Genomic DNA, 18,770 nt, shown 5'->3' with positions numbered 1-18,770 from the left:
TGACTTTCCTTGTCAGAAGGTCGCAAAAGGTGACCCCAAGACACTGCAACAGTCATAAATACGAACCAGTTGCCAAGCATCCAAATGTAAATCATGTGACCATGGGGATGCTACAGTGGTCATAAGTGTGAGAAATGGACATAAGTCACTTTTTTCAGTGCCATTATAATTTCAAACGGTCACTAAATGAACTGTTGTAAGTCGAGGACTACCTGTATTCTATTGAAAATGTTGATGATTTTAGATTCCACATACAATTATTTTTCACAAGTCATTTTTTAAATTTGATCCAGGTATATGAGTCAACCTTGAGCCTCGCCAGGCTCAAGGTTGACTCAGCCTTCCATCCTTCCGAGGTGGGTAAAATGAGAACCCAGATTGTTGGAGGGCAATAGGCTGAGTCTGTAAACTGCTTAGAGAGGGCTGTAAAGTACTGTGAAGCGGTATATAAGCCTAAATGCCATCGCTGTTGCTATATTAAGATTTTTAAAAAAGTTGCAGCTTGGAACAAGTATTCTGTTGATTCATTTATACCGTGTATATATAACAAAATGTTGGACCAGTTTAGGAATGTGAATCTTGCCAATGAAACTCATTGAATGATTCTCTACTATTTCCCCCTCTGAAAAGGTGGCTGTCTTCAAAGACCGGGAACAGAAAGAGGTTGAAGCCATGCACGCCCTCAGGGAGGCCAACTTGGCCAAGATGACGATGGTGGATCGCATTGAAGAAATCAAGTTCTGCATCTGCCGCAAGACGGCCAGTGGATTCATGCTACAGTGTGAACTCTGCAAAGACTGGTTTCATAGCACTTGCGTGACCCTTCCCAAAACGAGCTCCCAAAAGAAGGGCTCCAGCTGGCCTGCCAAAGAAGTCAAGTTTTTGTGTCCACTTTGCATGCGATCTCGAAGGCCTCGTCTTGAGACAATTTTATCCCTACTAGTGTCCTTGCAAAAACTCCCGGTACGGTTGCCAGAAGGGGAAGCATTGCAGTGCCTGACTGAGCGAGCTATGAGCTGGCAAGACCGAGCACGGCAAGCCCTGGCCACTGATGAACTATCTTCTGCATTGGCGAAACTTTCTGTGTTGAGCCAGCGTATGGTAGAACAGGCGGCACGCGAGAAAACAGAGAAGATAATCAGCGCGGAGCTCCAGAAGGCAGCTGCCAATCCTGATTTACAGGTATCCATTTATTTCTTGGGTGCATATAACAATTCTCCCCTGTGGATAATGACCTTATTGCTTGAGCCTTGTCACCCAATTCGATCTGAATGCTCCCCTTCTGGAACCTTAAATGTTGATGTTTTGTATAGAGTTCTTAAACCAGTCCAAATGACCAAAACGTAGTTGTTTTTTAGAACATAACTAAATACACATTAATTAGCAGAGGCTTTACACTTTACAAAGACTTAGGAACAAATAGTTATATTCCAAGGCAGGAAATTCCAAAATCTTACAAACAACACAGCTTTTCAAACACGAATACAGTAGATTTTTATTACTCAAGAATTGTACTTCTAGAAGTTAATGTGAAATTGTTTTCTTATTGGGTATTCTTTTTTCCTATTATAACTATCTCTTTGGGACTTGCATCTCTTTACACTTACGTTCATTTTTATTCCAGTTATCTGTGACCTTTCAGGCACTGAATGCAGTTCCTAGCATTCTTTGCCATTAATTTCCTTGGCTAGAGCTGTTAGAATATGCAGTCCCAGTGATTATAGGGTAGCAACATATTGCCAATTTCTTCTATATGCCTTCCTTTGCTATGTATTGTAGAGAATACCTCTTATTTTGAGATTTCTGCTTGCTTTCTAGCAAGAATTATGTAAAAAGTTATTTTCAAAAGGGTTTAATTGTTTTTCTTTGTTGAAGTTATTTATTAGCATCTAATAAATATAAATATATCAATCCCAAATGATTATTAAACATTGATGATAAATGTTTGTTTTTGTTTGGTCCCTTTGGTGTCTAGAAAATTCTAATATTTTCAGGTGCTGTATCAATTACCAACATCCACATATATTACAGACAATGATTATAAAAGTGAAGAAGCAATGATGGTGTTCTCAGCATCTGAACAAAGAGAGTATTTATAGTTGTGTCTTAGAAGCTTAGAAATGAAATTTCAACTCTTATTGTTAGAAATATAATTTTAAAGCAAATAATTAGTTTCTTGTAATCTGATCTCTGTTAATCAATTTAAGTAATTTTTGTTGCCTTGTTCACGCTTTACCGGGTGCTTTTTTAACTCAGAAAGTTTCTTCACATAGGGTCATTTGACTAGTTTTCAGCAATCTGGGTTTAATCGGGCTACGAGTAGTGTATCCTCATCTCCTCGACAGACTATGGATTATGATGACGAGGAGACGGATTCAGATGAAGACATTAGGGAAGCATATGGCTATGAAATAAAAGTAAGTCTTGCCATAACATTTCTGAGCTCACTATTGTTAATAATTGTTTTATTCCTTCAGTGGGACTTCACCAGTAACGAACTTTGCAATCATAGACTGTAAAGTTGTTTGATGCAATGAGATGATCAGGAGCCCCTTGGGAAATTTTGATTTTAAAAAAAAAAGTTAGTGCAGACTTTACATTTTTAGAAAAGCAAAATGCATAATCCTCTTTTTCATTCTGCTATAACTAGCTTTGCCCATGTATTGCTGTAGGAACTGAAAGAAAGTCACTGGTTTTACCCGCGTTTAATGTAACAAATCTTTGACAGGTTGTATTAAAACAATTAAATCCTGCTCCATAATCTCATGTTTCTGCTGTACTTTTCTTTAGGACAATGCCAGTGTAAAGTCTTCTAGCAGTCTGGAGCCTAACCTCTTCTGTGATGAAGAAATTCCAATCAAATCTGAAGAAGTAGTAACACACATGTGGACGGCTCCCTCTTTCTGTGCTGAACATGCATATTCATCAGCTTCAAAAAGCTGTTCTCAAGGTAATTCTCCCCTCCCCTTACAATTATATCTAGATGCCATTTATTTGTTATTGCAATTTATAAGCTCCTCAATTCACCAAAAATTCTCTAAGCAATTTATAAATTAAATTAATAAATAAAGCACTCTGGGGTCAGAAATTGGTGAGGATATGATACTCCAGACATTCGCTTTGTAATGTTTTGGAGGCTGTATGAGCACAATACTCTCTATTATCAAGTACTACAGTTGTGTATTTTCCCAGGCTTCTGCATAAACCTGCAAAAAATGTAGCTTGTCTTAATGAGTTAAAATAATTCTTAAAGCAATGGTATCTTTTTCTTAAAACTCACATAAAAATCTAAAAAACAGTGTGGCTATTAATGAATAATAGGTAATTGCCCAAGCTTCTTTCAAATCATTTTCGAAACATGATCAGAACTAGTATTTAATCACTATTCTATTTCTGTAACTGCAACTGCAACTTTCGAAGGTTTCAGAAATTGTATGTATCTCTGGGGTCGTAGGTTGTGTACTCCAAATAAGTGCTTAGTGGCACCTGGGTAACAATTAACTATAGATTCTGAGTTTCTTTAGAGTCCTAAACAATCCAAACGACTTCATGTCATTTTGCCTGTCTATAATTAATGACAAAGAGGCCATCAACTACTAGGAAATTCGGTTATTGAATTTTTTAAGAAATCAAAACTTAAAGTCTTTTTTACATTTCATGTTATTTGTTTGTTTTCTACCCTTTAGTCTTAAACATTTTTTTTCTTTGTTTTTCTTTTTGAAAGCTTCCAATACCCCAAGAAAGCAACCCCGTAAAAGCCCTTTAGTTCCTCGCAGTTTAGAACCTCCTGTGCTTGAACTCTCTTCTGGAGCCAAATCACAGCTAGAAGATCTAATGATGATAGGAGATATCTTAGAAGTATCTCTTGATGAAACCCAGCACATCTGGCGGATTTTGCAGGCCACGCATCCACCCTCTGAAGATAGATTTCTTCATATCATGGAGGTAAAGATGGGCATTTTCTATCATAAAATAGCAAAGTCACATGTAAAATTAACGTTGGCAAAATGGTATTGCAGAGAGCACTGCTGCTGTTTCATCTCTTTATTGGATTGCCTCCTCCTAATTTACTTGTTAGGATTTGCTTCCTTACCAAAGTCTTCCTTAAAGCCCCTATCAGCTCTTCGCATCTGCCCTTCTACTTTTATTTATTCCTTTTTAAAAAATTTCTCACTGAATCCATACAGTGAAACATTGTACCATTAGTGGGTTTCAAAACCTGTTGCTACCGGTTTGTTTGTGGGTGAGCGTGCGCGCATGCCGCTTCTGTGCAAAAGCATCCGGGCAGGTGGGCGGAGCCTCCCACCACCGATGCTACCGGTTCGCCCAATCCGGGGCGAACCGGTAGCAATCCACCACTGCATTGTATCACATATTCTTGCTTGGAAAGTCTGGAGAATCCTGGGGTAAGCATCTTATAATTTGATGCAAAAATATCCTGTCCCTATTTCAAGTGCCAGGAATGTGGGGCCATTCCTATTCAAATGCAGCAAAAAGCTTGTTGATTACCGTTAACAGAGGAAACCCAGAGTCTAAGGCTCTGTTATTGTAAGATGTGTACATACACACACACACACACACACATCTATCTATCTATCTATCTATCTATCTATCTATCTATCTATCTATCTATCTATCTATCTATCTCCTGCCTTTATTATTTTTACAAATAACTCAAGGTGGCAAACATATCCAGCAAACTTTCCTCCTCCTATTTTTCCTCCAACAATGACCTTGTGTGGTGTTTGGGCTGAGAGACAGTGACTGGCCCAACGTCACCCAGCTGACTTTCATGGCTAGGGTAGGACTTGAAGTCATGATCTCCTAGATATTGAAAGTGAAATGGTCAAATTCAGCCTCGTGAAAAGAATTCATTTTTGAGGCAGAGAAAGAAGAAATATGTCTAGGACTCTTTTTGCAAATGATGACTTGCTTTCCATTCCAATCCTTCTGATTGGCTCTTCCCAAGAAAGCAGATAACTAGCTTGGGTTATATGTATGTTATTTTACAAGTTGTTTAACACCCATTTGGTTCCAAAATAGAGTGTGCCACCTTAGACTTTAAATTGGCATTGTGATTATTATTTACTCTGCCTCTTTTCCTCCTGTTAATGAGTTTATTCACTCACTGGAAGTACTGTGTGCTTATGGAAACTAGCTTCTTCATATTGCTTTTATGATACACAAGGGCATAATCTGGCAATTATCAACTTCTTTTGTTTCTTGAAGGATGAGAGCATGGATGAGAAGCCATTAAAGACCCGGGGAAGAGATGCTTCGGAGAGAAAAAGGAAGCGCAAACTAGAGAAAGCAGAGCAATTCTTTGGTGACATGAAGCAGAAATCTAAAGAGCTGAAGAAGTTGGAGAAACCAAAGAAGAAGAAGCTAAAACTAACAATGGACAAGACAAAGGAGCTGAACAAACTGGCCAAAAAGCTGGCTAAAGAAGAAGAACGAAAGAAGAAGCGTGAGAAAGTGGCTGCAACGAAGGTAGAGCTGGTGAAAGAGTGCACTGAAAAAAAGAGGGAGAAGAAAGTTTTGGACATCCCCTCCAAGTACGACTGGTCAGGAGCAGAAGAGTCAGATGATGAAAATGCAGTATGTGCTGCACAGAACTGTCAGAGGCCGTGCAAGGACAAGGTGGGTCACCTTGATTGATGTTTCAAAGATCATTGCTTCAGACTCCAGGGCTGTATCTTTGAAAGTTTTTGCCATGCTATATTTAAAAGGTCAAAATACAAACCAATAACATGTCTGTTCTTTGACAAGGGAATTTATGATTTATTTATCCATCAAATTTATATGGCTCCCTGTCTCACAAAATATGCCTCTGGGCGGCATACAACACAATTAAAATAATAAATACATAGAAAGAATCATTATTAAAAAAATATAAAACAGTCATTCTGAGCCACGGTGGCGCGGTGGTTAGCGTGCAGTACTGCAGGCTGCTACTGCTGCTGCCTGCCGGCTGCCTGCAATTTGGCAGTTCAAATCTCACCAGGCTCAAAGTGGACTCAGCCTTCCATCCTTCTGAGGACGGTAAAAATGAGGACCCAGATTGTTGGGGGGCAATATGCGGACTCTGTAAACAGCTTAGAGAGGGTTGTAAAAGCACTGTGAAGCGGTATATAAGTCTAAGTGCTATTGCTAAGTGCTATATTTAAAAAAAAAAACAAAAAAAACCTCACTGCCAGTAGAGAATGAACATCAACTATAGTGATGGAACCATTGTTAAGATTTCACTGTTCTCCAAAGCATGCCTTCTTTATCAGACCCATTGGAATGGGGAAATACAATCAGGAAGTGGTACTCATTCAGATAACCCAGCCCCAGGCCGTGAAAGATTTTAAAGATTAAAACCAGCAACTTGAAATTGGGCCCCGAAGCAAACTTGGCAACCAGTACAAACTAGAAGCACACATAACTCTTCACTCTGCTGCATTCTGCACCAATTGATGTTGTTATATATACTGTTTCAGTATGTATATTTGATAAGACTTTGCTAAAGCAGATTCGGTCACGGCCACTGGATTTTGCTCATCAGCAGACAATTAGTAAAGAAATTGTGAATTTATATATTGTTCTTCCATTTATAAGTTTTTTTCCCCATTGCCTCATCTGCTTCCCTGATGATGCTGTAAGAAACCTGCTGATATCCAGAATTCTCTATTACAATACTGTTCCTTTGTACTGAAGTCCCTAAGATGGCTATCTTTATGAAAGAAAATTAATCTTCCAAAGATTCTTGCACAAAAGCTTCTTTAAGTCAGTTGAAGGAAGCCACATGCCCTGTTCTATTCTTCTCCCTGGTAGTAAACCTGCATAGGTTTTTTGAAGTGATTGGATTCAATTATAGTAAATTTCATTATTTTCCCCCTTTGGAGAATTTTTGCAGGTCTGCTTGCAACAACTATGCATTCCAGTCAGAAACAGTTTGCTTAGAGCAGTACTCTCAGGAGTTTTGTGATTTTGTTTAGGGAACTTCCCACAAATCAATTTTGGATATATATTTACTTCTATATCAGCGATGCCTTAAAGATAGCTAATGCATATGTGCAATAGAATACTTTATCATGCTTGGGAACAAGGGAAATTAAAAGCGTATTGTCCAATAAGAGAAGAGTTTTGTTTCTAAGTGAGCAAATAACAAAAGCTGTTCCTTTGTGGGAAATGTAAATCCTGCATAAGGACTGAAGCTGCTGCAAAAATTTCCATATGCTGCAAAAGACAGAACTTTGCTGCAGGGCTTAACTGCAGAAAACTAAGAAGCACTTTCTGAAGAAATTAAATCATTTTGTTGTATGAACTAATCACATACACAATAGATTAATATATACTATGCACTGGTTATTTCATTTTGTATGAACTTTGTAAATAGTGGTAGAAATTAATTTAAAATATACTACCAATTTATGCTTGTCCAATTTAAAACTGTCAACTGCCAAGAGATTGGTAGATTTTTTTTTACAAATCACAGGAAAGATGGCAGAAGACAGTTATGTATACTTGTGTCCTAACTATATTATTATTATACTTAAGAAATCATATTGGTTAATTTGTCCTCCCTTTAATAGTAGCCCTAAGGAAGCATAATGATATATGCTGAATGACTCATTTCAGGAGATGACCTGGAATGATAAATTTAAAACAGTCATTGGAGTTTACTGCTTAGTACTCCAGTTTCAAGGTTTAATTTAATTTAATGTATTAAATTTGTAATGACATCCAATTCAAAATGACTCTGGGCAGTGTACGATACTAAATGCAGATAAGATTAGCTATGCAGAAAAACTTGGCATATACCGGCAACCAGCATAGCCAGGGAGCAGATGTGTTGCACCGGCATACAAAACCACCTGGGTTGCCACATTCTGGACTATCTGTAGCTTCCAAGTGGTTTTCAAGGGTGACTTCATATACAGTGTGTTAGGGTAATCCACACACAAAGTGACCAGACCATGAGTGACTGTCTCAAGGCGCTTCCGATTCAGAAATTAGGGTACTTTGTACATGAGATAGGTCTGCATGAAGCAGGAAATGGGGTCCAGGAAGAGTCCTAAATTGCATGCCAGCTTTGAATGGGCTAAAGGCTCACTGATCAAGGCAAAAGATGTGGAATCCTTGGATCCAGGAGGGGATATGTACCCATAGCAAGGGTGGGTTCTACTTATCTCTGCTATCGGTTCGCAATGGGAGTGCACACGTGCACTTCTGCGCCTGTGCAAGATAGTTCATGATGATGCCTGGGCGGGTGGGTGGAGCCTCCTGCCACCGTTACTACCGGTTCACGAGAACCGGACCAAACCAGGAGCAACCCACCACTGACCCATAGCTATTCAGTCTTGCCAGGGCTGAGTTTGAATGTGTTGCTCATCCAGATTATGAAGATATTTAACACCCTAATTTTTAATAAGAAGGAAAAGCTCTAGGTGCTTTGAGAATTAAGATGTTAAAAAGTAGCTCTTGATAGCTGTCACAAGTAATGCTCCAAATTTAAACTGAAATGAGCTCGAGAAATTGTCTGCTCTAGGGTTCTTTATTGAAGGAGTTGTTTTATCTGACTTGGTAGTCATCGAAAGATCTGTTAATCATGACCACCTTGGCCATACTTAACTTTTAGCTGAGTTTTCCCCTTCAGTCCTTGTCTCAAAACATAATATTGAATAAAAAGCACAGCTGTCTCATCTGCACATGCATAATATCAAGTACCAATTTGTATGCATATCATGGTATTTAGTGACATGTTTCGCTCTTAATTTCTTTTAGGAGTGAGAGTGCAGTCTGTCCTGTAAAGATTATCTAATGGAAAGGCACAACTCATTTTGCAAGCCTTTGAGCGTTCACCTGTCATAATGAACAAAATGTCTAAAGTAATTTTATGAATGCTAACTCTGCAGTTATCTTATAAAGCTTGTGTGTACATGTGCAGGCACACACATCCACACATCCATCAAATTTGTAAGATTATAAAACATCTTAGCAACTCTGGGTGGTGTACAATATTACAAATGAGCTAAAAACCTATTATCTTGATAACATTTAAAGGTGCAGCAAAAGACGAGATAAATTAATGGAAAAGACTAGATAATAATTATGATGATTGTTTTCTCTAGTATTAGAAGGAAAGTGAGCAAGAAAACATTTGCATTGTAGTTGAAATCTGTAATCTTATGGGCCAAAATAGGAACAGGATGCTAGGCTACATTGGCCTTTGATCTGATCTAGAAGTGATGTTACAGGAGTAATCCTCAAATTATGACCTCAATTGGGGCCAGAATTTCCATTCGTAAGCAAGGTGGTGGTTAAGTGAATTTTGCCCAATTTTATGACCTTTTTTTGCCATGGTTGTTAAGCAAATCACTGCAGTGAAGTGAATCGTACCCACATAAGCGAAATCTGATTCCCCCCCCCCCTGACTCTGCTTGTCAGAAGCCAGCTGGGAAGATTGCAAATGTTGATCACATGACCTCTGGATACTACAACGGTCATAAGTGTGAGAACTGGTTGTAAACCAGAAAGGGCCATTGCAACTTAGAACAGTTGTTAAATGAATGGTTGTAAATCAAGGACTACCTGCCGGTTTACTTCCTGGCTAATTGTGTCAATCTGCAGAATAAACTTACGGAGATATAGACAGTACAAAGACATCAAGCAAAAGAGTCACAGTCTTGGTCTTTGTTATGTTACTTACAAGCAAGTTAATAGAAAGATACTGTAGCTTCCAGGGTATGTTTCTTGAAAATATATTTCACCAGATTATATTTTTCAGATAACTGTGGCAGCAGATAAAAATACAGATAAAAATAGTAGTATCTGTTAATTAGTTTCGAAAACACTTCTCTCTTTACTCTTACTCCTGTGATATTCACAGATCAGAATGCATGCCAATATTTAAGATTTAAAAAGTTAATTGGGTGCAACTGCCTGAAGGCAGCTTCTTGTTTTTTCCCACTAATCCCGGCCATTGACAAGTAAAAAAGTTAGTATATTCCAAGAGATGTAAAATCTTGTTTACGACAGATCTGTAGCAGCTCATTAACCCAGTTAAGTAAATATAGAGATAGTTCTCCTCTTTTCCAGAACGTAATATCTGCCCATAATAAATGTCTTTGTAATAGATTAACTTGATTTCAGATTTGGACAAAATGATGATGGGTGTTATCCATTCAGTCGCGTCCAACTCTCGACAAGGTCTCTCTCTGTGTCTTCCGATTTTGCACTACCTCCTTGAATTGTTCTATGCTGCGGCTGGTGTCGATTTCGATGGTGTTCAGCCACTGTGTTCTTTGGAGGCATGGTTTCCTTTTATTGCTAACTTTTCCAGCATAATTGCTTTTTTCCGGTGAATTCCCCTGAATGACATGGCCAAAGTAAGTGGGACACAGTTTTGTGATTTTGCCTTCCAGTGACATGTCTGGTGTTATGCGCTCCAGCACTTGCTTGTTAGTCCCAACAAATATGCAGAAGCCTTCTCCAGCACCACAGCTCAAACGAGTTTGGGCAAATTATGAAATTCAAACCTTCTCTTCTTCTCCTCCTCTCCCCCCTTCAAATCAGTCTTGATGAACTACATAGATGAACACATTAATGGAATTAGTTATTGGGGCAGACCTAGGATTATCATGGAGAAGCAGAAGTTGGTTGGTAACCCTGAAAGTCTTGCCTGGATGTAAGTGTTGGGAACCACCCATTTTTTTGGCGGGAGTACCCATTATCAGGGAAATGCATTAAGCACTGGGTGAACTTAGCATCAGATTATTTATTGTAGTGATGTAGTGTTGTAAAAATAACTGCTACTTTTCTCTCTCACTGCAGTTTGGATAGTTCAGGGGTCGGCAACCTTAAACCCTCAAAGAGCCATAAAGGTCCTAACCAGAAGCTCCAATTCTGGAGCCAACCAGAAGTCCGGTTCCCCCACCATAGAGTCTCCTCCTAATGCGGTGTTTTTCCTCTACCTGTCCTAACCAAAAGTCCTATCAATTGTGGAGCCGACCAGAAAACCTGCCCCTTGCCATAGAGTCTCCTGGCATGCCATGCTTCCCCTCTCCCTCCCCAAACCAGAAGCTCTTCTCAAAATTGTGGCACAACCAGCAACAATGAGCCGCAGCCAAGGGATGAAAGAGCCACATGTGGCTCCAGAGCCACAGGTTGCTGACCCGTGGGATAGTTGAACAAAATCAAAGCCTTTTCTAGCCAAGTCATAAAATGTAAGCAAGACTGCTGTGTTCATCAGAATGAAATCCAGATTTAAATTCCTGCCCCTCAGAATGCTCTGCATTGGCAGGATCTGAATCCAGGATAGCATCTTTTTTTAAAAAAAACTGCTGCTGCAAGGGAACTACTTAGAGACAAGATGAAGTAAAGGATTGGATATCAGTGTTGGAATATTTCCCTCACTGCTATCATTTTAACACTTCCACCTACTTGAATTTCCTTCTTTGTCCTAGTTCTGCCAATGTATAGTGGCCATTAATCTTCTACTACCTTTTTGCAAACAAAAGCTAAAACAGAAAAACAAACCAGGAATCCTTTGAGTAGTGATTTACAAGCACTTGTGGAAATAAAAGTAACCTGAGATTAGAGCATCAAAAGGAGTGGGGGGGGGACCTGTTTTCAGCATGGATGAGACTTTTACAGTAGGCCTACAACCACTGTAGGTTAATGATGAAGCTAATTTCTCTTAAGAGTTCACGATGGCAGGGATTCATGGTTATGTCAGCATTATATGAAATTATAGTGAGTCATGTCTTTTGCCTAGGTAGTCTAATATTGTCTCCTTGGGTTGGGAGCAGCTAAGCTTTATTCCTAGATAGGGCCTATAGTTGTTGGATACTGAACTCAAATTTTCTGATCTATTCCTGAACTCTAGATTTTCCCCTCAGGTGTTACATTTCTTTCCAGTTTACTGTTAAAATATAGATTTCACTTTGAACAGAGAAGGCTCATCATTTTATCTCCCAGATTCTTTCTGAGGTTATGAGGATAAATGGGAAATGAACAATGTAATTATTTTTTAAAAAAACGTGTTTGAGTAAAATAGCTTTGGCTCACTCTCAACTTCTGTTGACTCTGGAAATGTTGAAACTATGTATAATATGGAATGTTACTCCATTCTTCCAGCTGTTTCCTCAGCCATCTTCCTACTTTACCCTTCCGACCCTGAGATTTCTTGATCTTCCATCCAACTATTAATCTTGTACAGCTTCCAAGTTCTACATATGATTGTCTAGGTACTGCTACCCCCATTGTTAAATGGATATCACAAGCCATTTCTAGCATTGCTATCATGATTTGTCAGATCTCGCTGATAATGGTACAATTTTTGTTCGTACGTTATTTGTTAAAAGCGTCAGATACTTTGCACATAATGTATTTCAAAGTCACAGGTAATATACACTATAATGTTAGAGAGTTGATATTTGTATGGATCTTGTATTCCTCTTGATTTTTCATATTTTATAAACACTTACTTGTATATGAGTGACTTGGAATACAGTTTTGATGCTGAAAACATAAAATACATACATGATACTTTCCCCCTAAAAAGGAAGTATATTTAGGTTATCAAATACTGTCCCAAAGGTGCTTTTTCAAGAGGTGATGGGGCTTTCTTGTTTTTCTTTGAAGACGTTTCGCTCCTAATACGGGTTTTTTTTTGTTACATGCTCATTCTTGGATAATATCCACTCAACCTCTAACCAAGGTGTTTGCTAAATGATGAACTCATGCAGTTTAACTAACATGCATATATTGTGTCTTACAGGTAGACTGGGTGCAGTGCGATGGTGGATGTGATGAATGGTTTCATCAAGTTTGTGTTGGTGTCTCACCAGAAATGGCAGAAAGCGAAGATTATATCTGTATTAACTGTGCAAAGAAACAGAAGCAAGGAGGAGGTAGTCCAACACAAGCTCACTTCCTGCTGAGCTACAAGCTACCCATGGAAGACCTCAAGAAGACAAGTTAGCAGCTACTTGGTCTTGATGGGACTTGAGGGAAATGGAACACTAAGAATGTGTGAAGCTAACACAGCCGCTTGGAAAGCTCACTTCCGGCAGACATACAGCCCTATAGTGGAGCTGGCCATACGTAGCTGGCTTCCATTACATGAAGCGGATGTCACAGGCAATGGGGTACTGGCCCAGCTATGCAGATATCATCTTGTTTGAAGGCCCAGTCAGTATTTTTACTCCCATGTTTCCTGCGGAAGGCTGAGTGTAGCTGCTGCCTTCAGACGAAGCAGATGTGAGGCCCATGGATATATATGTATATATATATATTTTGCCTCGACAGTTTAAATTGAGAGCACTCTGGAGAATCTTGAGCCCTCTGAGTTGCCCCATAATGGCATGTTGGTTGAGAGGAGATGGTTTTCCTTCAGCCTGTTCAGGTCATTGAGGCAATGTTACGGAACCTGCTTTAAACGCCACACACCAGGAGGATAGGAAACTCCTTTCTCTTCTGTTCTTTGAAGCAGAAGAACTGTAGATCTCAAAAACATTGGCTTTGTATTTACCCCAAAGAAATTTGGATCGTAGTTCTTCTGGGGGAAAGCTCACATATTAATGAATTCAGAGCTAAGGCATGTTACCTTGGCAAAGCACTCCTTCCTGCTTTGGTAGCTATTTTTCTCTTGTCTTAAGCTTTACCAACACACTGTCACTAAATCGTTTAAAGCAAGGTGCAGCTGGTCATGGATATCACGAGTGCATGAGATTTTTCTAACGGGTTGCAAGCAGCCCAGCTTTTTCTTGATTCTGCACTGATATGTCTTCTGTGAAAATCTAAGTCACAGTATCCCCAGCATCATCAAGTTAGTCTTGCAGTACCAGTAGGCTGTCCATAAGATGCGGTTTGCTTCCTCGCCTTTAGTTGTTGATGAATTTAAAGGCCTTCACCTGGCCACAAATCCACTTTAACTTCCCCGCCCCTCTGTTTTCTGGAAGATAGGTGGCTGAGGAAGGGGGGGGGGAGTATTCCCAAATAACAATTGTTTTAGTAAACCCATTTTTTTAAGGACTGGTTTTTACTTTTTTCTATGTCTCGGACTACTGACTTGTTCTACAAAAATAAATAGATTATTTTTCTTTGTTTTTATACTTACCACGGTTACCAGCAGCACAGAAAGAAAGAAGGAAAAAGAAAGAGGCTCACTAAACAAAAACCTGCCTGCAGGCTTGGGTTTTTTTACTTCATTCCTTCCTTGTAGTACAAGGAACTTAGCAGTTACTCCCCACATCCTTGTTCCCCCTGCTACCTGTGTTTTAAATAGGTAAAAAAAAAAGAAGAAATCATGTGCTACTTTCCTATTGGGGTATGTTTGGTTAGCAAGGCCTCTTCGTCCTTGCTGTGTTCCAGTTTTTGCTGGGTTTTCTGTAAGTAAATGGCTGAAAATAGCCATAGTGGTGTCTCCCCCCACCCCCCATTTATCTATTGTGTTTCCATTCTTCTACAGCTCTAGATGTGTTGTAACTATAGCGTCCAGTCTTCTTAGCTGCAAGGGTTGGGATTTTCTAAAATATAAAAATGGTAGTGTTCTGCCTTGCCTGTTTTGTGTCCCTTCTGTTATACCTGGAATTTACAGAGTTCATTGGTAAACATCACTGTCATGAGGCGCTACATAGACTTCAGCGTCCGTATGATTCAGATAAATATAATCAAAATCTGGGATCAGAGGAAGATTTTCAAAGCTTGGAGTTGCACTAATGGCCTACAGTTGCACGGCTCAAGGTTTTTACTGGGTGCCTTCATTTGATCATGAGACTGCTGAAAAAAGGAAAAGCGCTGCCACATTTCTTATATATTTTGATTACATGCTTAAAGAGGCAAGTTATTTGTGCTTCTGTTTTAAAATTAAATTGAAAAATAGCTTACCTATTCAGCAGGTCAGTGATTATAGCTAACATTCTGAAAAAAGAAGAAGAGATTTGCAAGGTTCCTCGTTCTACTGCATTAATGCTGATAGTCCTTTTTTTTTTTTTATGCAAATTGAGCTTTAATTCACATGTTCCTGGCAGTGGCTGTAAGGTAAGAAAACACAATGGTTTACAAGGAACAAAGAAAAAGAATACTAATTTTCAATATCACCACACAACACGTTAAAAGTACCAAGTTATAATTGGGATCTCCAGCTAACATTTTGACCTGATGCCGAGTATATTCCAGATAGGTGATTTGATGTTTAAAAAAGCATTCAGAAGATTTGAGTGAAGGAGGTTGAGTATTTACTCGTCCAATCTTTGTTAACTAGTTTTCATTTGTTAATAGAAATTAAGGTGAATCAAGATTTTATAATCTTTCTCTCTCACCAAAAAACATACGAATATAGATTTACAATTTTCCTTTACTTTTCCTTACTTTTCTTGTCCAACAGCCTTTTGACATTGAAAATCTTTCTCAATCTGTTTCAGAACTGGATTCTTATTATTTTTACATTGTTTATTTATCCGACCCATCCTCATCTTTGTGATTCTTTTTTTTAAAGTTTCTGTTAAAAATAGGACTCTGAACAGACCTCCTTTCAGTGACCGAGGTAGGGCAAGAAATCAGCAACTGGCACTGTTCTCTGTTTAATGATGGTCATCTGTTGGGTTTCTTATTAGCTAATTGGGTTAGCCTGAATGTATTAGCATGGCTTATTCAGGTACTAATCATCATTAAGTTCTCATTTGATTTGTTAAGTCTAATGTATTTATGCACATAATACCTAAGAAGAGTACTAATACAACTATGTCAGAAGCACCGAGTGCTTTCATGGTGAAAGGATTTGCCGTTGCCTGGGGGACACCCAGTTGGGGGCTCTTTTGTGTCCCCATGAAGTTGCCCACTGAAGTGGTGCCCATTAATCTACTGGTCACCTGCTTTCGAACTGCTGGGTCTGCAGGAGCTGGAGCATGTGATGGGGACTCCTCCCGCCCCGCAGCAGCAACGGGCCCTGAATGCAGGCCTGCTGATTGTCAGCCGAGCGTTCCAATCTCGTGAAGTTCCCTGCATTTAAATGAATACGTGCTGCTTCTACTACTGTGAGAACTGGAGAAATGTACTGTATTCACATTTTGCAGACCACTTATGGTATCTATGAAACGGAAAGGAAAAAAAAAATTCTGCAAAATGCGAACACAGAATTGTAAATTCTTGTCCATCTGCTAATCCCTCCCCCTCAACCCCCAACTATCCTTTCTGCACCAGCCTGCCTGTCCCTTTCCCCCCCTCTTCTGAAATCAGCACAAGGGAATTGCTCTCCAGCAATTGTGTGATTCCCATGGACTATGGATTTACTGGCTTGGCCCTAGGTGGTCAGTTGTGTTGCATGTACTTTCTTTTCCTTTCTCTATAGCAGTCTGCTTTCTAGAATCGGTTGTAAAGCTGTACAAGAAGCCCTTTGAGTGTATACCACACATGAATACTTTTAGGATTGTTGCGTGATCCATACGCCCCGTTAAAATTGATTCTGGGGTGAGAGATGATAATTCTTTTCTATGGCTACATCAAGAGTGGGGGAAATGTCACCATTTGGAAGTGATTCAAGAAAACAATGAGTATAACGAATTGAAAAGAGTCCTCCAAAGGGAGGTGATATAAATTTGGTATATTAGTCTTGATAAAAGGATACGATATTACTATTGAACTTTGTGCATTGTTATGCGGTGGGAGAGGAGAAACCCCTTGCAATCTATTTGCTCTCATTCGAATTGCAAAAAGGCAGTTTCTGCTTCAATATTGGAAAAGGCCTTCTAGCAGAACAGGTCACCCATAGGGCCAGATCCCGAGGGCTCCCTTTGACTGGATATATTCAAGAAGAGGTTGCTTTTAAAAGGATTTGGAAAGAGTAATTTAGCTAACCTAGATGGATGCATACGTTGGCAGTAGCAGTGGATTTAACCGCTGCCGCCTCCTGAAACTTCCTGCCATAAAATCATCTACCTGGAGCTTCCTGCTTCCTGTTGAATAAAGAACGCCATAAAATACAGCTTAAGTTGTGATGACAAAACTAGTCGTTTTATATAGTAAAATGACAGATGGACCCAGGAAGGTAAAGGGGTTGTTACATGATATTCTATAATGACTAAACATACATTGATAATCATTTCATAAAGCTTACATTTTAAAAAAATTATAAATAGAATAGGATAGTCTGCATCTGGCATTTTTAGACCTAATGCTCAGGTGTGGAAGAGGAAGCAATGGTTGTGCAACTTAAGGGGCTGGTTGAGTAAATAAATGGCAAGTTGTGCAAAATGCACTCTTTACATCCTAAGGTGTCTACAGGAGCACTATTGTCAGGGTTCCCACGGATGCCCTAATTAAATCATGGAGTCTCAAGCCAAGCTTCAAAAGAAATCCAGTTATTAGGAGCGTCATGTCGGCACGTTCCCAAATTAAGCCAACTTTGACATCACGTAATTTATGGCCCCAATCATGACCCTGTTTCCCCCCTGCCACCAGGATGTGTCATCAATAACATTCATCAATAACAGAGCAATTTAATGGGTTGTAGAGATCACTCCCCTCCAGCCACTGTAGGTAATCCTGGGAGACAGCCTTGAGAAAGATATGCCTGGAATGTGCTCCTGTCTTTGGCTGCCGTGCTGCTTTGTCGGTTTCCCATCCCACTTGCCTATCACAACTTGAGAGCAGGCCATGGATGCTTTGCGGGTTGACAACTGTATGGATTAAGAAATAGGTGAAAGATGATGTGGGAGAATGGCAAGACAACAAATTCCAGTTCTGTTGCTTACTGGGCTCTGGTGTGCCAAGATTGTTATGGTTTGTCTCTAACCAGGTCAGTAGAAATGGATGTAAGAATACTGATTCCATCTGGTTCTCTCACTGACAGACTAACCTATGCAGCAAGGAGTTTTTGTAACTATATTTTTATATTTGATTTTTGTATTGCTAGCTATTTTAAACATTGGATGAGATAGTAGCCAAGGATTTAAAATGCAATTAATTTGCATATTTTGCACTTATATTTTAATTACAATAATATATCTTATTTTGCTCTTATGAACCAGCACATACCAAACCTCTATATCACATAAGCAACACTTATTTTTTTCTTTTTACCTGTGTTCAGTGTTTAAAAGTACACATTTCTAGTTTATCAGCAACCAAGAGATCGTTCCCAATGCAGGTTTTACGGCCATAATTGCACCTATGCACAAATAATCCTTACAATTCTCACAGTACTAATTATGTATAACCTTCATCAGGAAAAAAAAAGTTACAGAAATAGAATTTGGAAAATAGAAAAATTCAAATGTTTCGGTCTTCTCTGTAGAGCTAAAGTCAGAAGGTGGAGATGATGGACTGGTATATTAGCTGGTTGTGCTAGGAGGTAATTACTCTCAACATGCAGGCAGAATAAAGGTCCACAATAAAAGTCTGAAAACACAAATATTACTCCCCATCTCCTGCCTGCTTTGGGCAAAGTATGCCATGATTTTTGTAAGTTGTACAGAATCCACGTTGGACAGAAAAATAATTCATGTTTTTGAAATACGAGAGCCGGTTTAGTGACATGCTTAAGGCATTAGGCTAGACAGTGGGAGTCCTTGAGGTCTCTTAAGCACAATGCCAGCTGGGTATCCTTGGGCCAGTCAGCTTCTCTCGGCCCTAGGAAGGAGGCAATGGCAAATCACTTCTGAACAAACTGCCAAGAAAACTGCAGGACTTGTTTAGGCAGACTCCAAGAACTGAACATTATTGAACAGAAGAGGAAAAAATCAAAACCTTTAGCAGCATCTCGGCAATGTTAATTCTTGGAC

At 39.3% G+C, this 18,770-nt stretch overlaps 1 protein-coding gene across 2 annotated transcripts in view; it reads left to right on the top strand.

Annotated features, from left to right (window-relative positions):
- KDM5A (lysine demethylase 5A) overlaps positions 1–14,604 on the top strand; it is a 52,513-nt gene extending 37,909 nt beyond the window's left edge. For both annotated transcript variants that reach the window (XM_070947821.1, XM_070947820.1), the window contains 6 exons: positions 631–1,182; positions 2,274–2,417; positions 2,791–2,950; positions 3,725–3,945; positions 5,230–5,640; positions 12,767–14,604. In XM_070947821.1, coding sequence (XP_070803922.1) covers positions 631–1,182; positions 2,274–2,417; positions 2,791–2,950; positions 3,725–3,945; positions 5,230–5,640; positions 12,767–12,970 — 1,692 coding nt within the window. In that variant the 3' untranslated portion in view covers positions 12,971–14,604. The remainder of the gene's footprint in view (positions 1–630; positions 1,183–2,273; positions 2,418–2,790; positions 2,951–3,724; positions 3,946–5,229; positions 5,641–12,766) is intronic.
- Positions 14,605–18,770: the final 4,166 nt, after the last annotated feature.

Source organism: Pituophis catenifer, unplaced genomic scaffold, assembly GCF_029215685.1.
Source record: "Pituophis catenifer annectens isolate HBS135680 unplaced genomic scaffold, rPitCat1.0.hap2 SCAF_7, whole genome shotgun sequence".
Taxonomy (NCBI): Eukaryota; Metazoa; Chordata; class Lepidosauria; order Squamata; family Colubridae; genus Pituophis; species Pituophis catenifer.
This window is presented reverse-complemented; position numbering and strand designations above follow the sequence as displayed.